The 19,036-nt window shown below is 38.6% G+C and overlaps 2 protein-coding genes and 1 pseudogene across 3 annotated transcripts; 1 reads left to right on the plus strand and 2 right to left on the minus strand.

Annotated features, from left to right (window-relative positions):
* Positions 1-1,191: 1,191 nt before the first annotated feature.
* LOC103450532 (OVARIAN TUMOR DOMAIN-containing deubiquitinating enzyme 3) lies at positions 1,192-3,410 on the minus strand. The gene is made up of 7 exons (XM_008389896.4): positions 3,127-3,410; positions 2,940-3,027; positions 2,673-2,736; positions 2,312-2,417; positions 2,133-2,187; positions 1,714-1,767; positions 1,192-1,440 (listed from the first exon to the last, which is right to left on the minus strand). Exons 1-7 carry the CDS (start codon positions 3,285-3,287, stop codon positions 1,297-1,299), a joined length of 672 nt encoding a protein of 223 aa, XP_008388118.2. The 5' UTR covers positions 3,288-3,410; the 3' UTR covers positions 1,192-1,296.
* A 1,322-nt stretch (positions 3,411-4,732) lies between these two features.
* On the plus strand, positions 4,733-10,009 carry LOC103450531 (acetyl-coenzyme A carboxylase carboxyl transferase subunit alpha, chloroplastic-like). 2 transcript variants are annotated; one of them, XM_008389895.4, is made up of 12 exons: positions 4,733-5,139; positions 5,517-5,934; positions 6,027-6,101; positions 6,222-6,329; positions 6,485-6,645; positions 6,754-6,868; positions 6,958-7,112; positions 7,473-7,524; positions 7,610-7,678; positions 8,109-8,186; positions 8,260-9,397; positions 9,627-10,009. In XM_008389895.4, the coding sequence occupies exons 2-11, from the start codon at positions 5,608-5,610 to the stop codon at positions 9,394-9,396; spliced, it is 2,277 nt and encodes a 758-aa protein (XP_008388117.1). In that variant the 5' UTR covers positions 4,733-5,139; positions 5,517-5,607; the 3' UTR covers position 9,397; positions 9,627-10,009. The 2 variants fall into 2 exon arrangements, with proteins under 2 accessions (XP_008388117.1, XP_070665982.1); XM_070809881.1 differs by having other exon boundaries at positions 4,953-5,139; positions 5,317-5,934.
* A 535-nt stretch (positions 10,010-10,544) lies between these two features.
* On the minus strand, positions 10,545-15,002 carry LOC139189884 (steroid 5-alpha-reductase DET2-like; annotated as a pseudogene).
* Between the last annotated feature and the right edge of the window lie 4,034 nt (positions 15,003-19,036).

The following is a 19,036-nucleotide window of genomic DNA, read 5'->3' on the forward strand; positions in this document are numbered from 1 at the left end:
ATAAAAGTGACAAAAAAAAGGCTTAATCTATTAAAACCCCACATATTATTGATTAAACATCACATATTTAATACACCTCACATTTATTTTTTCAATTAAAAATTATCTTAATACATCTCACTGACTTTCTCATAATATCCTTACACCCCATATTCTCACACACCTAATACTTTCCACATACATTCTACATTTTCTATACACCCTCACATTCTTCAAATATAATAATACTCATTTTCAATTTTTCTAAATTAAATTGACTTAGGATTAAAACCCTAACATTCTCTAAAAAGAGAAGTCTACAATCCGGTATGTTGAGCTCGAGTTTCATTGGGTCATCACAGCAAATCTTCTTTTCTTTGTCTCTTAAGCCTTTTGCTAACAAAAAAGGATTTCTGCTAAAAATGGCAAGTAGGAGGAACCTAACAAAGCAAAAGTAAACCCCGTAAGATGAATAAGAACGGAAAAAGGCATTGCTGGGTTGGCTTCCTATGAAATTGGGTAGCATGAAAAGCAAAAGCAGGCTTAAATAATCACCGATGTCGTTGAATAATTAAAACAATGACAAATATGAAATTTTACCTTATGTGCAGCTTCCGAAATATTGATATTGTGTTCCATTCGTTAATTTTTTTTCTCAATCAACATGTTTATAGTTTCAATTTTAGGTTGGGAGGTTTCATAGGTTAGTATTAATTGTTTTCTTTCTTATTCCTAATTTTTGTGTGAGTGCCATATAATTCAAAATTCAAGTCATATTATGCAAATCATATGAATTGGTATTGTACACTCACTGCATGTTGGTTAATTTTTTTATTTCATTTATTAAAATGAAGTACAAAATAAGCAAGTGCATTTAATAACTACTAAATTATATGTGTGTGTGTGTGTGTATTTATCTAATGTATGATGTACGTTTAAGCATTGTTGAAACCCCCCAACCTAAAAATGGTGTGGGGGTTGGTTTACCCATTTTCCTGGGCAAAAATGGGTTTCAACAGTTCCAACCGAATGCCAACCCAAACTTATTGGGTTAACCAACAAGTTGTAATTCAATTCAACCAACCTACCCGATACCCGCCGTACTATCTAGATAACATTGTGTATTGGCAGCTATTCTATAACAAGAACAAAGCTCTATCCCATTAAGTAGAGTCGGTATGATTGTATCAAAGAAAGAAAAACAAAGGCTAATAAAACAAAAAAAATACTATCATTCTATTCAGTTCGAAATCTTTCTTGCTACAGTTGAAGATGCAACAACAAATGCATCTCACTCTCTCTCTCTCTCTCCATCCATCATACAAGCAGATCATAATGGTTCCTGCCACTGTAGAGGAGCCTCACAACCTTTCTGGGCTTTTTGTTTCTAGAACCTTTTGTAAACTCGCTTCCATATTCTGCAATCGGAATGAAACCAGAACCCCGTCCACCATTTGTATGCTGCAAGTTATTTGAACCAACAGATCACAACTAAAACACTAAGTAAAGCACACTATATATCCGATTAGTTGAATAGAAAACGCGTTGCTAAGAAAATGTGCATTGCTAACGATCTTCACCCTTGTAATAAATGAAGATGCTCCGTGCACAAATAGTTAGACCGGTCGATGATTTGGAGCTTTTCATATGTCGGTTTTGAGTTATCTCCGAAACTAAAATAGATAAGTTGGTTGGCATCAATAAAGATAATAGATTCTTAATGGAAAAATATACCTCATGCTCTGGTATGTAAACAGTGATTGGCTGCCCACACAACTTTGACAGCACCTGCAGTATTGAGCAGGGTGATCGGTCACACAAAACACTCACAGAGAGAGAGAGAGAGAGAGAGAGAGAGAGAGAGAGAGAGAATTCAACACTCATATAAATCACTGCGAGAAACGAATTACAGCAACAAATATGAGAAATCGTAGCATTTGGTTTAAAACATCAACTACCACCATATGGATAATTTCCTATCGGGAACCAATAGTCTTTAGTTGAAGCCTAAATTACAATGATTAGTTACCTTAGGATACCAACTAAACAAAACTTGGTTGATATATATCTACAGCTGACAATCCAATGATACTATTATATACTACATACAGTGACAATGTTAGAAATGAAAGAGTCTGATCAAGAAAACTGACCAGCAGCTCAGACTCTCCTCCCCAGAAATCAGGTCTATTGATGCGCTGGCAGTAACTGCGGAAAGACATTTTCAAATATAGGAGATTAATTTCCATTATAACGATATGCTAAAGCACCTGCCAGAACAACAAAACCTGATACAACTTCTTTAGTCACGAGGAGAAAGATAGAGGTCTACCGTTTTAAGGACTCGTCAACAGTGATTGCCACCAGAGCAGGTTCATACTTAAGGCGCTCTTCGTCATCTTCGCATATAACCTCTTTCACAGCCATCCGTAGCTCGTCTATGAATTCAGAGTAATTTACTCAGTCATACCCAATTGCCACCAAAAATCATAAGAAAATACTCCAAATCAAAACTTAGTGCAACCTAAGAGACCAGTTCTAAACATTGTCCTTGCAACCATTTTATAGAGCATTTCGATATCATAAATTCAACAAAATTCAACAATTCCTTTCATGACGTCCATCAAATAAGCTCTAAATTCTTGAAATTCACATTGACATCGAGAACTTTTATGTAGAAAATCAGCGTATACCTGCATCATCTTTCTCTTGCCTTGGGCTAAGAGGAACCCCTTTATTCAACGCCATTCCTTTCACCTGAATAAATTTTAAAACTTTAAGAGAAAGGGAGAGAGCACAAAATTTACTAGTTTTAGCGGACCAAGTTATGTCAGTTGGTCAGGATAGTGTGCCCGCCCCACCTAAGTTTGAATCCCTTTCTTGTACATAAGAGTAGTCTAAATAAAAAGAAATTTACTTTTACTGGTTGTATGTCTGAAATGTACAAAATCTCAAAATACCAGAGCACGAAATAGACAGCGCCCGTCGCCGGTAACATTCTGAACCGAAAAGCGTTCAACTTTCTTCATCGCCGACGATCCTCTGCCTCTGTAAAAGCAAAAAGGTACGAACAAGGGGCTTGATCCTCATGAAATTAAACGAAAATTATAAAACGGTGAAATGATGAAAAATAGAGCGGGAAATTACAGTGGCGGTCCGATTCTAGCGAAGAACCGGTGGCTGTGGTCCCCGAACGCCGCCCTTTGGTGCGACTGAGAATTGGAAGTTGAAATTGAAAGCACGGGGGAGGAGGCGAGCTCGAACCGAGCAGTTCCATTCCTCAACTGCTCGAGAACTGACTCCGCCATGGAAAGAGCTGCTCGGGGAGACGACCGTGGATAGAATGTGAAGGCCGAGACCGGATAAAGCAAATGCGTGGGGTTTGAAACGGCGTTGTTAGATGGGGAGACATGGCCGTTCGTTCGGTAGTTTGGGCCTGGGCTTTTGAATTTTTCTACGGTCGGGTAGCGCAGTCCTGCCTATAAACAAACTGGGCCTAGGCTTTTAAATCGTTTTCCGAATTCAAATATTCTGTACTCATTTTGTGTGTGGTTTTTATTATTAATTGACATGTATTATGTTTATAAAACCGAGTGAAAGAGGATTTAACACGTGTCAATCAATGATAGATACTAGGAAAACCACACACAAAATAAGTGCAATTTTTTTTATATCTTGTTCTCCTCCTCATATTTCTCTCCAATTATTACTAATATCTACGTGCACCTCGTTGTTCATCTAATTATGCGCTTTTATTTTAAGATCACCTTTACAAAAAAAACCATCAAATTATAGATTACTTTGACCTCCCTTGATCTAGTAAGATTTGCGCTTGAAAACCTCAAAAGCTTTGACAATTGTAATTTGCAATTTTGTTCAATTCATGTACAGTGTTAATGTTGAGAGTAAAACATGGACTTTGTATGTGTTTATAAATAATTCAGCTACTTTTCGTATTGTCAATTGGTTTTATAGTGAAATTTCAACTTTTTTCATGGTACTAGAGCAAGTTGTTTCATGTGTAAAGCTCAATGACCATACGTGTTTCATGTCACCCAATTTGTGTTATCCACATATTAGGTTTAAAATTTCGACACACGTGAGGAGGTGTGTGAGAGTATTAATCTCAGATCAGAAAAATAATTGAACTTGCACGTGGTTATAAGTCATTAAATTACTTTTCATACTGTCAATTAATTTTATTGTAAAACCTCAATTTTCTAGAGTTAAATTAAAATGGCCCCAATAGCATGGCACAGTCTACCAACCAACAACCTGATAACCTAATAACCTAACAATGATCAGAATTAAGAGGGAGTTTCCAATATTTTCCACTCACGTCACTCCATTTCGGGATTTCCTATTAATTTGGATTTTGGAGGGGCCGGCACTGTCTGCTCCATCTTCCTGTCTTTGTTTTATGAAATTTTACACTATTTAGGGTAGGTTTAAGAATGTTCGCATGGGAAGCACTTCTGCATTGATTCATTACCTAACACTGCATTGCCCATTATTTACAAAAAGAGAAATGACATCTCTCAAAACAGATTTTTTGTTATCTTGTACTTTTGAAATATTATTTTATAATATTGTCAAGAAGATTAACGTTAAGTTATATGATGTCAGAAATTTTATAAAGAGTTTTATTTGTGTGCGCAATAGATTCATTCACGTATCCATTGTACCGTCCACTAATGATTCTTGAATTAAGGGGATTAATTAGTTAAATAAAAGAGTTTAGGAGTGTACCCCTATGAGATTGAACATCGAGGGCATCGAGCCCAAGTCACGTGCGCCAGAGCCAGAAAAGAGAAAACACACGCGTGCCTGGACGAAGAACCAAAGGCTCCATCCATATCCCTTGACTCCTCTCCATCCATCCTAACTCGTTCGAACCAGGCCCCCCCCCTTTCCCCTCCCCCACTGAGTCAACTCGGAAGTCATAAGAAGTATCGCCCAACTCACACACACTCGGCTCTTAAGAAAACCCCAACAAAAACTGCGTCGCTCTCCTTGGCGATCTCCACGAAGCGCCATTTCTCTCTCCTCCATCTCTCTCCTCCCCCGCATTGCCGATAATAACACTCATTCATCTCTCCCCGCCCCCATTCTCTTTCAGATCCTCCTCTCTCCGCGCCATCTCCAATCCGCTACTTTCCGGTAAAGTTCAAATTTTCCCGAGAAAATTTCGGCTCTCCTTTCATGTCTCACAAGCTCTAGAAAGAATCTGATTCGTTTCTCGATTGGGACCCGCGAATTAGGTTTTTTTGTTTCATACATGTTGAATATTTGGTTCGCTTATTTTGTTTTCGATTATTTTTTCTGCTTGATTGCTAGAAAATGGAGGAAAGATTGTGATTTGGGGGAGAAAGTTTGTATCTTGCTGTTAGAATCGTGGAAAATCAGCTCAATTAGTTCGATGTTTAAGTTTTTGAGTTTAATTATTTGGATTTTTGTTTTAGCGGGCGGTTGGGAGCTGCTAATTAGAAGCTACCATAGAAATTGCTTGGATAATCTGATTGGCGTTTTTTGTGTAGATTCACAATTTCGGAGCTGGAATTGGGAGTCGGTGATCTGATTTGCGAGATTAGTGTGTAATTTGGAGGAATTAGCCTTCGGGTCCGGAGAATGGCTTCGATATCTCATTCTCCACTGGCGTTCGCCGGAACAAGCACCGCTTCGGATCTTTTCCGGAGCTCCAGTAATGGTGTCAGCGGTGTTCCGTTGAGAGCCCTAGGGAAGGTAAGGTTGGGCATGAGGAGGAACCTTGTGGTGGCCGCCAAGCTCAGGAAGGTTAAGAAGCATGAGTACCCCTGGCCCGAGGATCCGGATCCCAATGTCAAAGGTGGAGTGCTCACTCATCTCTCTCACTTCAAACCATTGAAGGAGAAGCCCAAGCCGGTTACTTTGCCGTTCGAAAAGCCGCTTGTTGATATCGAAAAGAAGATCATTGATGTAAGCCTTCTTGCTGGTTTAAGTTTATTTTTTTGTTTGGGAATTTGTCATGCTTTGGAAGTGTTTTTTACTGAGACATTTATTGATCACAGGTGCGGAAGATGGCAAACGAAACTGGGCTGGACTTCAGTGATCAAATTATTTCATTGGAGAATAAATACAACCAGGTTTGATGAATAAATGCATGGTTCTTGTTCGGTTAGAGAATTAGTAGCTAATGTACAGATTTTGGTTCTCGTTCAGTTTCTGGTTCTCAAGTTTTCTCTGGACTTATCTTTTGGTTTCAGGCTTTAAAGGATTTATATACGAATCTCACTCCTATACAACGTGTGAATATTGCACGACATCCTAACAGGCCAACTTTCCTTGACCATGTGTTTAGCATTACTGATAAGGTCTGATACTGATTTCTTTACATACTTATGGAGTTTGTGCGTATTGTCTATTTGATCCTTTATTTCCCTTTTTGGAGAAAGGGAGTCAATTAGTGGGTTTATTGGTGGTGGAAATAATTGCACACTAAATGGTTTCTTTAGTTTAATATGTACAGTTTGTGGAGCTTCATGGAGACCGAGCAGGGTACGATGATCCTGCTATTGTCACTGGTATAGGAACAATAGATGGTAGAAGGTATATGTTCATGGGTCACCAGAAAGGTAGAAATACGAAGGAGAACATTATGCGTAACTTTGGGATGCCTACTCCTCACGGGTACGCAAAGTGATAGATACTTGTGCATTTAATAAGATAGAAGATATAAGATTAGCTTTCGTGTAATATTACTTGAAAAATAATAATATTGGAACACTATCCATGCAGTTACCGGAAAGCTATGCGCATGATGTATTATGCAGATCACCATGGTTTCCCAATTATTACTTTCATCGATACCCCTGGTGCATATGCAGACCTTAAATCTGAGGAACTGGGCCAAGTATGTTGTAGCTGTAACTTAAATTTCACATGGTTCTTATTTAGATTTTGTATTGGGTCACCTAATTTGTTTGTGTTACAAACATTCAGGGTGAAGCCATAGCTCACAACTTGCGGACTATGTTTGGTCTGAAAGTACCTATTGTCTCTATTGTCATTGGAGAAGGTGGCTCTGGTGGTGCCCTTGCCATTGGCTGTGCTAATAAATTGTTAATGCTTGAAAATGCAGTCTTCTATGTTGCCAGGTAATTTGGATTTGGCGTTGTCTTGTTCAATATCTTAGAGAAATTGTTCAAATGGAAATGTGCTCATCTTTTCTTCATTGTTTGAGTGACGAGATGATTCTCATGTGGCGGTGTACTAGTATATTAACTTTGTAAGATATATCTCTAAAGGGGTCACTTCCCTAGAAGGAGGCAGAGACTCTAGGCCTGCCATATATCCAGATTAATTCCATTCTTTTCTGGTCATTAGTTCAGAATATTGAGTTCTATATACGAGTAGATCAGTGATTACCTTCAGGCTTGTTTTCCCTTTTCTATTCAGTTAAGCATAAAACTAATTTATTGTTTTCTTTGGGTTTTCTCCTTTCTTCTTGTTTTTAGTCCAGAAGCTTGTGCAGCAATCTTGTGGAAGAGTTCTAAAGCTTCTCCAAAGGTCTATGCGACATTTACTATTGGCTTAGTCTTTATTTGATTAGTTGATCATAGACTATTAAAACTTCATTTGTTTTTTTCTGCAGGCTGCTGAGAAGTTGAAAATTACTGCAACTGAGTTGTGCAAGCTGCAAATTGCAGATGGCATCATCCCTGTATGTTTTGCAATCCTACCATTTTAGCTTTCTATATGTGTCTTTGTTTTAAGAATGAGGATATGTCGAAGAAATAATGTAGCTTGATGACGTTGTTGTTTCAAATATTTCTGCGGTGCTCCTTGGGGTGTGCTTGATAATATTCCATGGTTCCTTTATCAAACACGTCCTTGTCATTGGAATCATTGATATATTAGAAATGGTCATTCCCAGCTATGATTTTTTTTTTCTTGTTAATCTTTAACTTTGTTCGATTTTGCCAATCTGGCATAAACTTTTTTTTTCTTTGTTTCATTATCCAAGCTCACCCTGTCTCATGGGAAACGTTGACATTCCAAGAAAGAACATTCCCTGAATGCACATTATCTCTTTGTTAGTGTTCAGTGTTGCTAATGTGGCAGCTAAGATTCAATTTTATCCCCTTTGACAGGAGCCGCTTGGTGGCGCACATGCGGATCCTGCTTGGACCTCTCAACAGATAAAAAATGCAATTAACAAAGAAATGGATGTAAGTGACTTCTCTTCCACAAAAACTAAATTTAAGCTATCATATCCGAACTTATGTCTTTGGTTTCGTTCAGGAGCTCCATAAGTTGGACACAGAAGCATTATTAAAGCATCGCATGATGAAGTTCCGGAAAATTGGAGGGTTCCAAGAAGGAATTCCTATAGATCCAAAGAAGAAAAAGAACATGAAACCAAAAGAAGAGCCTATCCATGTGAAGACTCCGGTTGCGGATTTGGAGGGTGAGGTTGAAAAGGTAAAACAGCAAATTTTGAAAGCCAAGGAATCTTCTAATGAGCCTTCATTGGTGCCACTGACTGAGACGATAGAAAAACTGAGAAAGGAGGTGGATGCTGAATTTTCTGAGGCAGTTAAAGCCTTGGGCTTGAAAGAGAGGTTTGCGACATTGCGAGAAGAATTTGCAAAAGTAAATGCACAGAACCAACTCCTGCATCCAGCTCTAAAAGCGAAGCTTGATAAGCTTAGGGAGGAATTCAACAAGGGGCTGCTCACAGCTCCTAATTATGAAGACCTAAAATATAAACTCGACATGTTGAAGGAATTATCTAAAGCATATGATCTTGCACAGAGCAACAAGAAGGCTGCAAAACTGAAGCAGGAAGTTAACCAGAAATTCAGCGAGATCATGGATCGGGAAGATGTTAAGGAGAAGGTTGTGGCACTTAGGGTTGAGGTTGAAAACTCTGGGGTGTCTAAATTTGATGATTTGGGTGACAGCCTGAAGGAGAAAATCGTGGAATTGAAGAAAGAGTTGGAAATTGAATTTATTGATGTCCTCAAGTCATTGGGTTTGGATGTTGAATTAAAAGCAAAAAAGCCAGTTGAGCAGACTTTGCCCTCAGAAATTAAGAACAAGATCGAAGATTTGAATGGAGAAATTAATGAGAGGATTGAAAGTGTAATCAATTCGACAGACCTGAAGGACAAGATTGAGCTACTGAAGTTGGAGATAGCAAAGGCAGGGAAAACACCTGATTCAGCAGCCAAAACTAGAATTGTGGCATTGGAGCAACAAATCAAACAAAGCTTAGCAGCAGCCGTGGAATCTTCAAATTTAAAAGAGAAGCATGAGAAGTTGAAGGCTGAGATTTCCCAAACCGTTGGATCGAATGGAAGTCTGAAGAAGGATGATGAAGATCCTTACTCCTTTGATGCATCTAGAGCAGTGGGTGCAAATCGCACCTTCGGTTAATGTGAGTACATCTATTCCCTGTTTCTTTAATGAGAGTGATGCACTACATTTTCCTTGTTGCTTATCATTTGATATGTTTCCTCTCTGAATGATGAAATTAACAATTTTTTAACGGTATCATGCATAATCAAAACTGAGTGGATCATATTTTCAGTTGTAATTCTACATGTTCTTCATTGGGGAGTCTGCCTTTTCAATTTACACTCATTAGCTTACACTTTTTTCTGCAGTACTTATCTTTTAGTCGGCTTGTTCGCTGATATGGTGCCCGGAAAGGAATTTGTTCGAAACAGATGGAAGTGCCAAAAGTGGACAAATAGGGTAACCTTGAGCTGTTGTTATTGCCTTTTAGCATCTGTTGACATCTTGCAATAGCGTACAAGTTTTGCATCTTCGAGGAACAAGGAGACACATCTTAGCTCCATAGTTTTCTGCGAGAACTTTTTAAATATATATCAGGTTTCTATAATTTATTTGGTTTTCCCTTCTTTTTTTCAATTGAGTGCAATTCTGTGTCTATAAATAGAATCCGAATAATTTCAGTTTCGCTTTTTATAGTTTCGGATTGCTGTGTATAGATTGTGTGGGGGAGGCTAATAAATTGTTTTCAATACTTCTCTTTCCTTAACCCCTACTGTTTTTATGATTAAGGCAATATGCATGAGTTTCAGTGCTGAATAAATCTTATGCTGTTCAAGATTTTCCTGAATTGAACTGTTCTACTTTTTGTTCTTCGGAACAAGAATTTCGCTCGGTCAATATAGTGACAGCGCAAGGGGATCGACCACGGTCACCATTCATATTGGCTGCAGCGAAATTCTTGTTCCGAAGCATATGTAGGCTGCTATCTGATTGTAGCGCATTGTTGTTCACACCTCATGGATGTTAATACGCCGCTAATCATTTGTTTGTGCCAAGTCCACATTTTAACCACATGACTTAAACCGTTCAAGGATCTGCCTTTTCCGGTCGTCATCACTGCCCATCCCACCGGAAAAGGGAAAAGGATCTGCCTTTTCCTAGGGATCCCATGATCTTATTCCGTTCATTGTATATCGTATGGTTATTTTTTGTTAGGTATTATTCATATTTAATTTTAAATTTTAAAATAATTTCTGACCGTACGATATACGATATACGAATCCTACTCACTCCATTATCTCCCCATGGTAGTTTGGGCAGCTCAGGCACTTTATTCCCCCACCCTCTTTTTTCAACCCCACAAGGACCCTATCAGAACAAATATTTACACCCATGCCATAACCAAACACCGCCAACCCAACCACAAACCGCCACCAAAACCACCCGTCGGATTCATAATCTTTGTACTGAGGAACCCACCTGGCCTGAAGATACGCATTCAACATATTGAACCCAAATGCCATCGCCACCACGCTCACCGGAAAACCGACGGCGGAGGATTAGGAACTGGCGGTGTTGCAGTGGAGGCGGAGCGAGTAGAGGATGGTGCGGTGGAAATAGTGGAAGAGAAAGGGGTAATGAGCAAAAGGGCTTTTGGGTTGGACGAGTGGGGGCCGGAGGGGAAGAGGAGGAGGGTGAGCCAGAGAGTTGGGCTTTCCATGAGGAACCAGGCGAGGGGAGGGGACACGGTGGGGCTTGTCGTAGGGGGCTCGGAGGAACCGGAGGGAGATGAAGGTTGGGGGGGCTATATGAGGTAGAGAGCGAGGAGGTAGTTGTGGAAGAAGGTCTGATCTGATCTGATAATGCCATGTGAGAAATGGAAGATGATCGGAGTTTGCAGTGAAGTGGGGAAGGGATAAAAGCTAGGGAGGCAGATTGCCTACCGAGTTATGGTGCCCTTTCCATTCCATTCTATTTGTGCGGTTAAAGGCACGTCAATATTTTTTATTAATTTTTTTATAAAGATAATAAAATAATAAATAATAAAAATATAAAATTTTAACGTGATTTAATCGTAATCGCACAAATAAAAAGAAATAAGAAGGACACTGTAACATAATGGCTGACAATCTCCCTCCAAAAGGTAGATGGGATTGGATTAAGATCGGATTTGTTCGCTAATTTTGAGGGAATTTTGTCGAGCAATTGGCCTGCACTTTGTGATTGTCAAATAATGATGATTTGATTCTGGGAAGTACATCAGCTAATTTGGTGGGTTTTTTGGAAGGGAAATTTTACTATAGGAACACGACATCACGTATTTTTATATAAATGATAGGTATTTTTATATAACTGGTGGAAAATTTTACTTTTTAAGTTATTAATTTTTTAATACATATATTTCATCATTTGCATAGTAACACGTAGTGTACCATATTGTGTTCCGATCATATTAAAAAATCTCTCCCAAATGTGGTCCCAAACCCAACACTGGTGGTAACTGGAGGGTTGTTTTTTCTCACATTGAAAAATCTCTCCCAAATGTGGGTACCCTCTTACCCACATTTATTGTTGTGCATCACCTTGTACTATTCTCTCAACAGACAGCTTGGTGTGGCTGGAGAGTAACTAAATTCACTCCATTTCAACCAAGGTATGAAATGTCGATATTATTGGTGATATTTCGTCAAAATATCGTGATATTATCGATATTTCGTCAAAATATCGTGATATTATCGATAATATCGCGATATTACTGATAATATCGTGATATTTTGGAGATGTGCGAGTCAGAGAAGAACGCTGAAGCTTCTACAGCTCTGGCCGACTGTAAAGGAGTACCCTAGACTCCGATATAGGTATCAAAATGAAATACAAGACGAGATGAATGTTTGTATAACTTCCGTTTGCCGTGAAACGATCGGAAGTGTTTGGAAAGTTCGTCGACACCCACAGCCTCGCCGGAGATGGGTGTGCCTATTCCCGGGCCGATTTCATCCCAAAAACCTTGCAAAACACGAGATAGAACTTAAATTTCACATCTAAGCTTCAATCTAGAACAGAAAGAGGTAAACCCGAAGCTTACCTAACTGTAGAAATTCAAGAAACTCGCCGGAGGGTTCCTGCATTCGCCGAGTTGCAGAGATGAGAAGGAGAGGGTGAAATACGAGGTTGCTGATGACGATGGGTGTCTTCCTCAAGCAGGTGCGATGGTGTGCGTGTGTGTATGTGGGTCTCGGTGCAGAGAGAAATGAAAGATATGAGAGTTTCGAGAGAGAGACGGCACCGACGAGGCGGAAGACGCAGACGAGGAGGAAGGCGAAGGAAAAGCAGAAGGCTATGTGGGAAAAGGATCGAGAGACTGAGGTCTCTGTACGTGTGTGTGGGAGAAGGGATAAGAGAGAAAGATCGAGAGATCTGTGTGTGTGTGTGTGTGGGAGAAGGGAGAAGGATCGAGAGTTTCTGTGTCCGTGTGTGATGTTTGTGTGCATGTGTGATCTTTGTATGCGAGTGTGGTGGCGTGTGTGGGGTTTGCACCCTGACAACTTTTACAATTACAACTTGTACAATTTCAGATTATGGACAAAAATAATGGTGGTTTCATTCAAAAGCATCCAAATAATTCAAAACCCTGACAACTTTTACAATTACAACTTATACAATTTCATACCATGGACAAAAATAATGGTGGTTTCATTCAAAACCGTATGCCACGCGTGATATTCTTTCACATTCATAGAGGTGGAGTATCAGATCATCACACATTTTTTGACCCTTCGAAAATTGAAAAACCTCTATTACACCTTTTCGTTTCTTCTTCTTCCCTTACCCCTTTTAGAGCCATTCCAGATCCATTCCAGAGATTCAACACAAAGGGTTCCATATTTAAGGTAAGTTTATGAACTTATATTTATATTATTGTAATTTATACAACAACAAAAAAATTTGTGTGGACCCGTACATGTGATCTAAGAACCAAATAATACTTGCATGTTAATTTTTTTAAGTAATTAAGTAATGTTGTATAATTATTCCCTAGGATAATTTTAATATGTTTAATGTTATTTATTATTTTATTAATATTAGGTTTTATTATCAAATTGGATTATTATTCATTAATATTAGGTTTTTTTATTATCAAAATGGATTATTATTCATTAAATTGGATTATTATCAAATTGGATTATTCATTAAATTGGATTATTATTCATTAATATGTTTAATATTAGGATTATTTTTTATCAAATTGGATTATTATTCATTAATATTAGGTTTTATTATTCCATATTATTTTTATAATTACTCAAATTGGGTGGCATGTTAACAATAACATGCAAAACTATTTTGGGGATTTATCATTTGATAACTACTCTTTACAATACACTTACTCTACACATAGAAATGATGAAGATAGTGAAAATTTTGAACCTCATAGGAACTCTATATGGTACTAAGTCACTCATGTATCTTACCATGCAATGTATAAAGTGTAAAATATTGTACTAATTCATTATATATAAATGATTATGGTATGTTTAAACTTCTTTCATTAATTACTACATATTTTCTACACTCATAATGTTGTCAGCTCGCTATATAATCAACTTAAATCAGTTAAATCCATCATGCAATGCATTTCCTTCCAATTTTTTGTGATAAACTAATATATAATTGATTAAATAAACATCCTGCAAAGTTTCAATAAAAATTTCCAAGTTTTTCTTACAATTTCCGTGGTTTTTATTCAATTTTTATCGATATTGATAATATCCTGATATTTCCATCGATATTTCCGTGTTTTTGGACTACCGATATTTCTGATATCATCGATATTTCATACCTTGATTTCAACGCACTCTTTTGTTTTGGGTCTTTTCATCTTTGGTTTTTACTTAGTTTTGGGTCATGTACTAGAATGGAGCATTCCAAAACTCCAAGTAATATTTACCTTTGTTCAGAGTGTGAATCTCGTATTAGAAATTAATTTTGCGTAATAATTCAAAATGATATTTGTTTGTACCATACTTAGGGCCTCCATATTTAGATCTCGTACAAATACTCGGGGGACTTAAATGTAATTATGTAATAAAGGAAGAGGCAAATATGTAATAAGTGAGGAACCCTTATTCTATAAAAGGACTCCTCACCCTCACAATTAGGGGAGGCCATTTTCTTAGGCCATGGGAAGAGTTCTCTCACCCTCAGAAGCTCACTCCCACACTCCCCTCACTTATCAGAGAAATACAATAATCAGTGTGGACGTAGCCCAAACATTGGGGTGAACCACGATACATCTTGTGTTATTTACATTTCTTGCAGATTCACGGTTGGATTTACGTTGTTCTAAGACTTCCGGGTTTGTGCATCAACATTTGGTGTCGTTTGTGGGAAACGACACGAAAAACTATGTTGGTTCTCTTTCATTTTTTCACCTCCACCGTGAATCTGCAAAATCTACAAAATCAACACTACAAAATCTGCAAAAACCCACAAACCTCACAGGGCTTTTCCAGAAAAAGCATTCACTAAGCTCCAAAACTCATCCCTTAAACACCATCACTCTTCTCTCTCTCTTAAAAAAAACCCAAGAAACCAGTCTACAAAAACCCATCTCTCTCTTTACAGATCACCTTCTCTTTTTGCTTCTTCTTTCCCTCTCCCTCTCTTTCGTCTGCAATTTTCGATTTCTTTAAAACTCGAAAGCAACGAAGAAGCAGCAAGAAGCAGTTAAGAAGCCGTATCATCTATAAATGCTAACGGCGATGCGGATGACGCCGTTAAGAAGTCGAAACTGCACCGTTTGCCGCTCAGAATGCTTATGCTCGAAGAAAACGTGAAACAACGTCGTGCTCGTCCTCCGAGGCCGACGACCTTAAGAACCTGCCACCTGGCACGTACTGTTTATGGGCCCCTCTAAAATCGTCGCCTGGACAGTGCCGCTGCAATAAGAGCAGCTCCGTAGGCTGGTTGTCGAAGCGGTGGAAGTTTTGAAACCTTCTTCACCGGAGTAGTAGCGACGACATCATCTTTTTAGCTTCCTCGTCGACCAAGAGAGCTAACAACAACAAGGGAGATGACATCAAGAGGAAAAGAGTCGACAACGGCAGCGGCGTGTTGGAGAATGGAGAACGTTATGTCGTGAGGAGCAAGGCCGAGGAGGCAGGGGATAAACGACGGTCGTTCCTACCGTACATGCAGGACTTTGTGGGGTTTTTCTTTAATGTGAATGGGATTAGCAGGAATTTGCATCCATTTTGAGCGATGGATCTCTCAGTTTTTTGGTTCTGGGAGTTTGGTCTCCGATGCGGTGGAGGCCACAGTTGGTTCTGGGAGTTTGGTCTCAAAACCTTGCTCGCAAGCTCAAAGTCGTCCTCCTCAAGAAAGTCAGAGGCCTATGAGAACATCGTTCGAGCTGATTTTGGATGGTCTTCTTTTTGTTCTGGAATTTCATCTTACTGCTTGGCAACTTGCACCACCACTCTAGTTTTACAGACGAGAATAATTTACTCGGATGAAAGAAAAAGCACCCCAGTGCCCAATAAAGCTATCCATCAACAGCTGAAATGAAAAGAAAAAGCAACGGATGTTTGGAGAAAGCAAAAACAGACATCCAATGAAAGTGAAAAGCACCCTAGTGCCCAACAAACCTATCCATCAATAGCTGAAATGAAAAGAAAAAGCAATGGATGTCTGGAGAAAGCAAAAGCAAAAATAAGATGCGGTGGAAAGAGGAAAGGAAAAGAAGAAAAAAAACTCTCCAGTACGCAGTAGGGGCAATACGCACCAACGATCCGCAACTGTCGAAACCTTTGTTTTGAATGATGTAATTTATTTTTCTTATCTTTCGGAGACATCTGTATAAACCCTATCAGAGGGTAATTAAAAAAAATGGCAAGCCCAAAATAATGGGCTGCAATGTCATGTGGAGGGCAAATACCCATATGCCCAAAAGAGCCAGACCCTCTATTATCACTAAGTAGGTGACCAAAAGTACGCCCAGTACTCCAAAATTATTCGGCAACCTGCCACTATTACCACTAATCAGGTGATCAAAAGTACGCCCAATACTTCCAAAATTATTCGGCAACCCGCCGCTATTATCACCAACCAGGTGATCAAAAGTACGCCCAATACTCCAAATTTATTCAGCAGCCTGCTGCTATTACCACCAACCAAGTGATCAAAAGTACACCCAGTACTTCAAAATTATACATGAGCACTACTCATGTCAATCATACATAAACATTCATAAGCATCCCTCATATCAATCATACATAAACATTCATGAGCATCACTCATGTCAACATCTATGAGCGTCACTCATGACAACATCCATGAGCATCACTCATGTCAATCAACATAAACGTTCATGAGCATCACTCATGTCAATCAACTTCAAAAGCTTCATTTACAAAGCTCTAGCTTCAAAAGCTTCATTTACAGAGCTTTATCTTCAAAAGCTTCATTTACATAGCTCTAGCTTCAAAAGTTTCATCTACAAAAGCTCTAGCTTCAAAAGCTTCATTACAAAAGCTCTAGCTTCAAAAGCTTCATGTACAGAGCTCTAGCTTCAAAAGCTTCATTTACAGAGCTCTAGCTTCAAAAGCTTCATTTACAGAGCTCTAGCTTCAAAAGCTTCATTTACAAAAGCTCTAACTTCAAAAGCTTCATTTACAGAGCTCCAGCTTCAAAGCTTCACTTGCAAAGCTTCACCTACAAAGCTTCACTTGCAAAGCTTCACCTACGAAGCTTCAGTGCAGGGTATACAAATACCGCATCCGAACAACCGCCACTTCGGCCCATACATGGATTGAATTGCAAGTCTCAAGCCAATAGCCTCTACTGACCGAAGATTTGAGGGACTACATTATGTACCATATATTGGGCCTCATGAAAAATACTTGGGGGACTTAGCCCATTATTCATGTATTGAGGAGCGAGCCCTTATTCTATAAAATGGACTCCCTCACCACCATTAGAGAGCAAAAACTCTAGCCCATATTTATGTATTGAGGAGCAAGCCCTTATTCTATAAAAGGGACTCCCTCACCATCATTAGAGAGCATCGCCGCCTACTGAGCAACCGCCTCGCCGCGAGCATCAACTCTAGCCCATCATTTATGTATTGAGGAGCGAGCCCTTATTCTATAAAAGGGACTCCCTCAGCTTCAACGCTACAAGCCGAGCCAACCAAGGCAACATAAGCCACGAGCCTCGCAGCATGTGCTACTTCTAATTGAGCATCATTTCAGATCGAGCACGACCTCATATCGAGCATCAGTTCAAGACAACATCTAGTTACTTCGGCCCACATATGGACTGAATTTCAAGTCTCCAGCTAAAAGACTCTCTTGACTGAAGACTTGGGGGACTATTGTTTATACCATATTTAGGGTCTCTGTATTTAGATATCGTACAAATACTCAGAGGACTTAAATGTAATTATGTAATAAAGGAATTGGCAAATATGTAATAAGTGAGGAACCCTTATTCTATAAAAAGACTCCTCACCCTCACAATTAGGGGAGACCAATTCTGAAGCCTTCTCACCCCTTTCACATCCCCTCTCATATTCAGAGGTTCTCTCCCTCACCTCTCAGATAAATACAATAATCAGTGTGGACGTAGCCCAAACCTTGGGGTGAACCACGATACATCTTGTGTTATTTACATTACTTGCAGATTCACGGCCAGATTTACGTTGTTCCAAGACCTTTGGTTTTGTGCATCAACAATATTCGTTTTCTTCACCTCATTTCTAATTGGCCTTGATATTAGAATCTCAACTTTTTGTATGATATCAAAGAGTAGATTCGTCCCCATTTGAATTCCAATGACTACACATGCTCACGTCATTTAGTTAAAATTGTTCATGTTTAGACTTGAAAGCCCGTCACACATGATCTTCAACTTCATGCAACGAGAGATTCTTGGATATCTCTATTTGTATATCTTCTTAATGAAATACACACAAAAGATATGCAACTAATCACAAGATAATTTCTCTCATGCAACATGTAAGAACTTTGTTGTGGATTAAATTAGACCAACTTTGACGTTTATATCAAACCAACAAAGTTTATGCAATGAAATGTCAGTTTCACATCAACAATTAAAATCACATATGCACGAATGAGCTATTGACTGTAACATAGTTATCGCTCACTGTAACAATTGAAGGTCTTCTCAGTAATAAAGCCTATAAGGGTATATGAGTCATTCTAGGAAATGAAAAGGACAGAGGAAGGATCAAGACTTGAGTGAGTTCAAATCTTTTGCATCTAAAATTTTATGTGTCATCTCCGCAACATGTCTTATTTATTGACACCTGATTATTTATTTTAATCCCATCTAATAGTGTTTCTTCAATAAACAAATAATTTTTTTTTAAAGATAATCAAGACAAAAAGACGTGTATCACTCAACTACATATATATATAGGCTACATAAGATTTGAACTCTCAAGACCCACCCAAAAGAGAAGAGTATCAAGCTGGCCATGTAATTTTTGGGAAGAATAATAATTGGCTATTCAAAGGATGACTATGAGTTTCTACTCAAAATTGTTCGTTGTCAATTCATAGAACTTCATGTTTATGATTAGAACCGTTCATATATAAATAACTTTATAAAAATTGTCTTTGCAAAAAAACCAATTAAAACCAAGTTCGTTTAGTCATCAAACTGTATACAAACAGATGAACAAAATTGTTGTCTATGTATTTGCTATAATAGATTGACTAAACGACTTTAGTTTTAAGTCATTTTTTGCATAGAT

Source organism: Malus domestica, chromosome 12, assembly GCF_042453785.1.
Source record: "Malus domestica chromosome 12, GDT2T_hap1".
Lineage (NCBI taxonomy): Eukaryota > Viridiplantae > Streptophyta > Magnoliopsida > Rosales > Rosaceae > Malus > Malus domestica.

Coding starts and splice junctions, on each gene's coding strand:
- LOC103450531 (XM_008389895.4), top strand. CDS start 5,608: ATGGCTTCGATATCTCATTCTCCACTGGCGTTCGCCGGAACAAGCACC. Junction 6,102..6,221: donor TGGAGAATAAATACAACCAG/GTTTGATGAATA, acceptor TTTTGGTTTCAG/GCTTTAAAGGATTTATATAC. Junction 6,646..6,753: donor GGGATGCCTACTCCTCACGG/GTACGCAAAGTG, acceptor CTATCCATGCAG/TTACCGGAAAGCTATGCGCA.
- LOC103450532 (XM_008389896.4), bottom strand. CDS start 3,287: ATGGCGGAGTCAGTTCTCGAGCAGTTGAGGAATGGAACTGCTCGGTTC. Junction 3,028..3,126: donor GCTAGAATCGGACCGCCACT/GTAATTTCCCGC, acceptor TTGCTTTTACAG/AGGCAGAGGATCGTCGGCGA. Junction 1,768..2,132: donor GAGGAGAGTCTGAGCTGCTG/GTCAGTTTTCTT, acceptor TCAATACTGCAG/GTGCTGTCAAAGTTGTGTGG.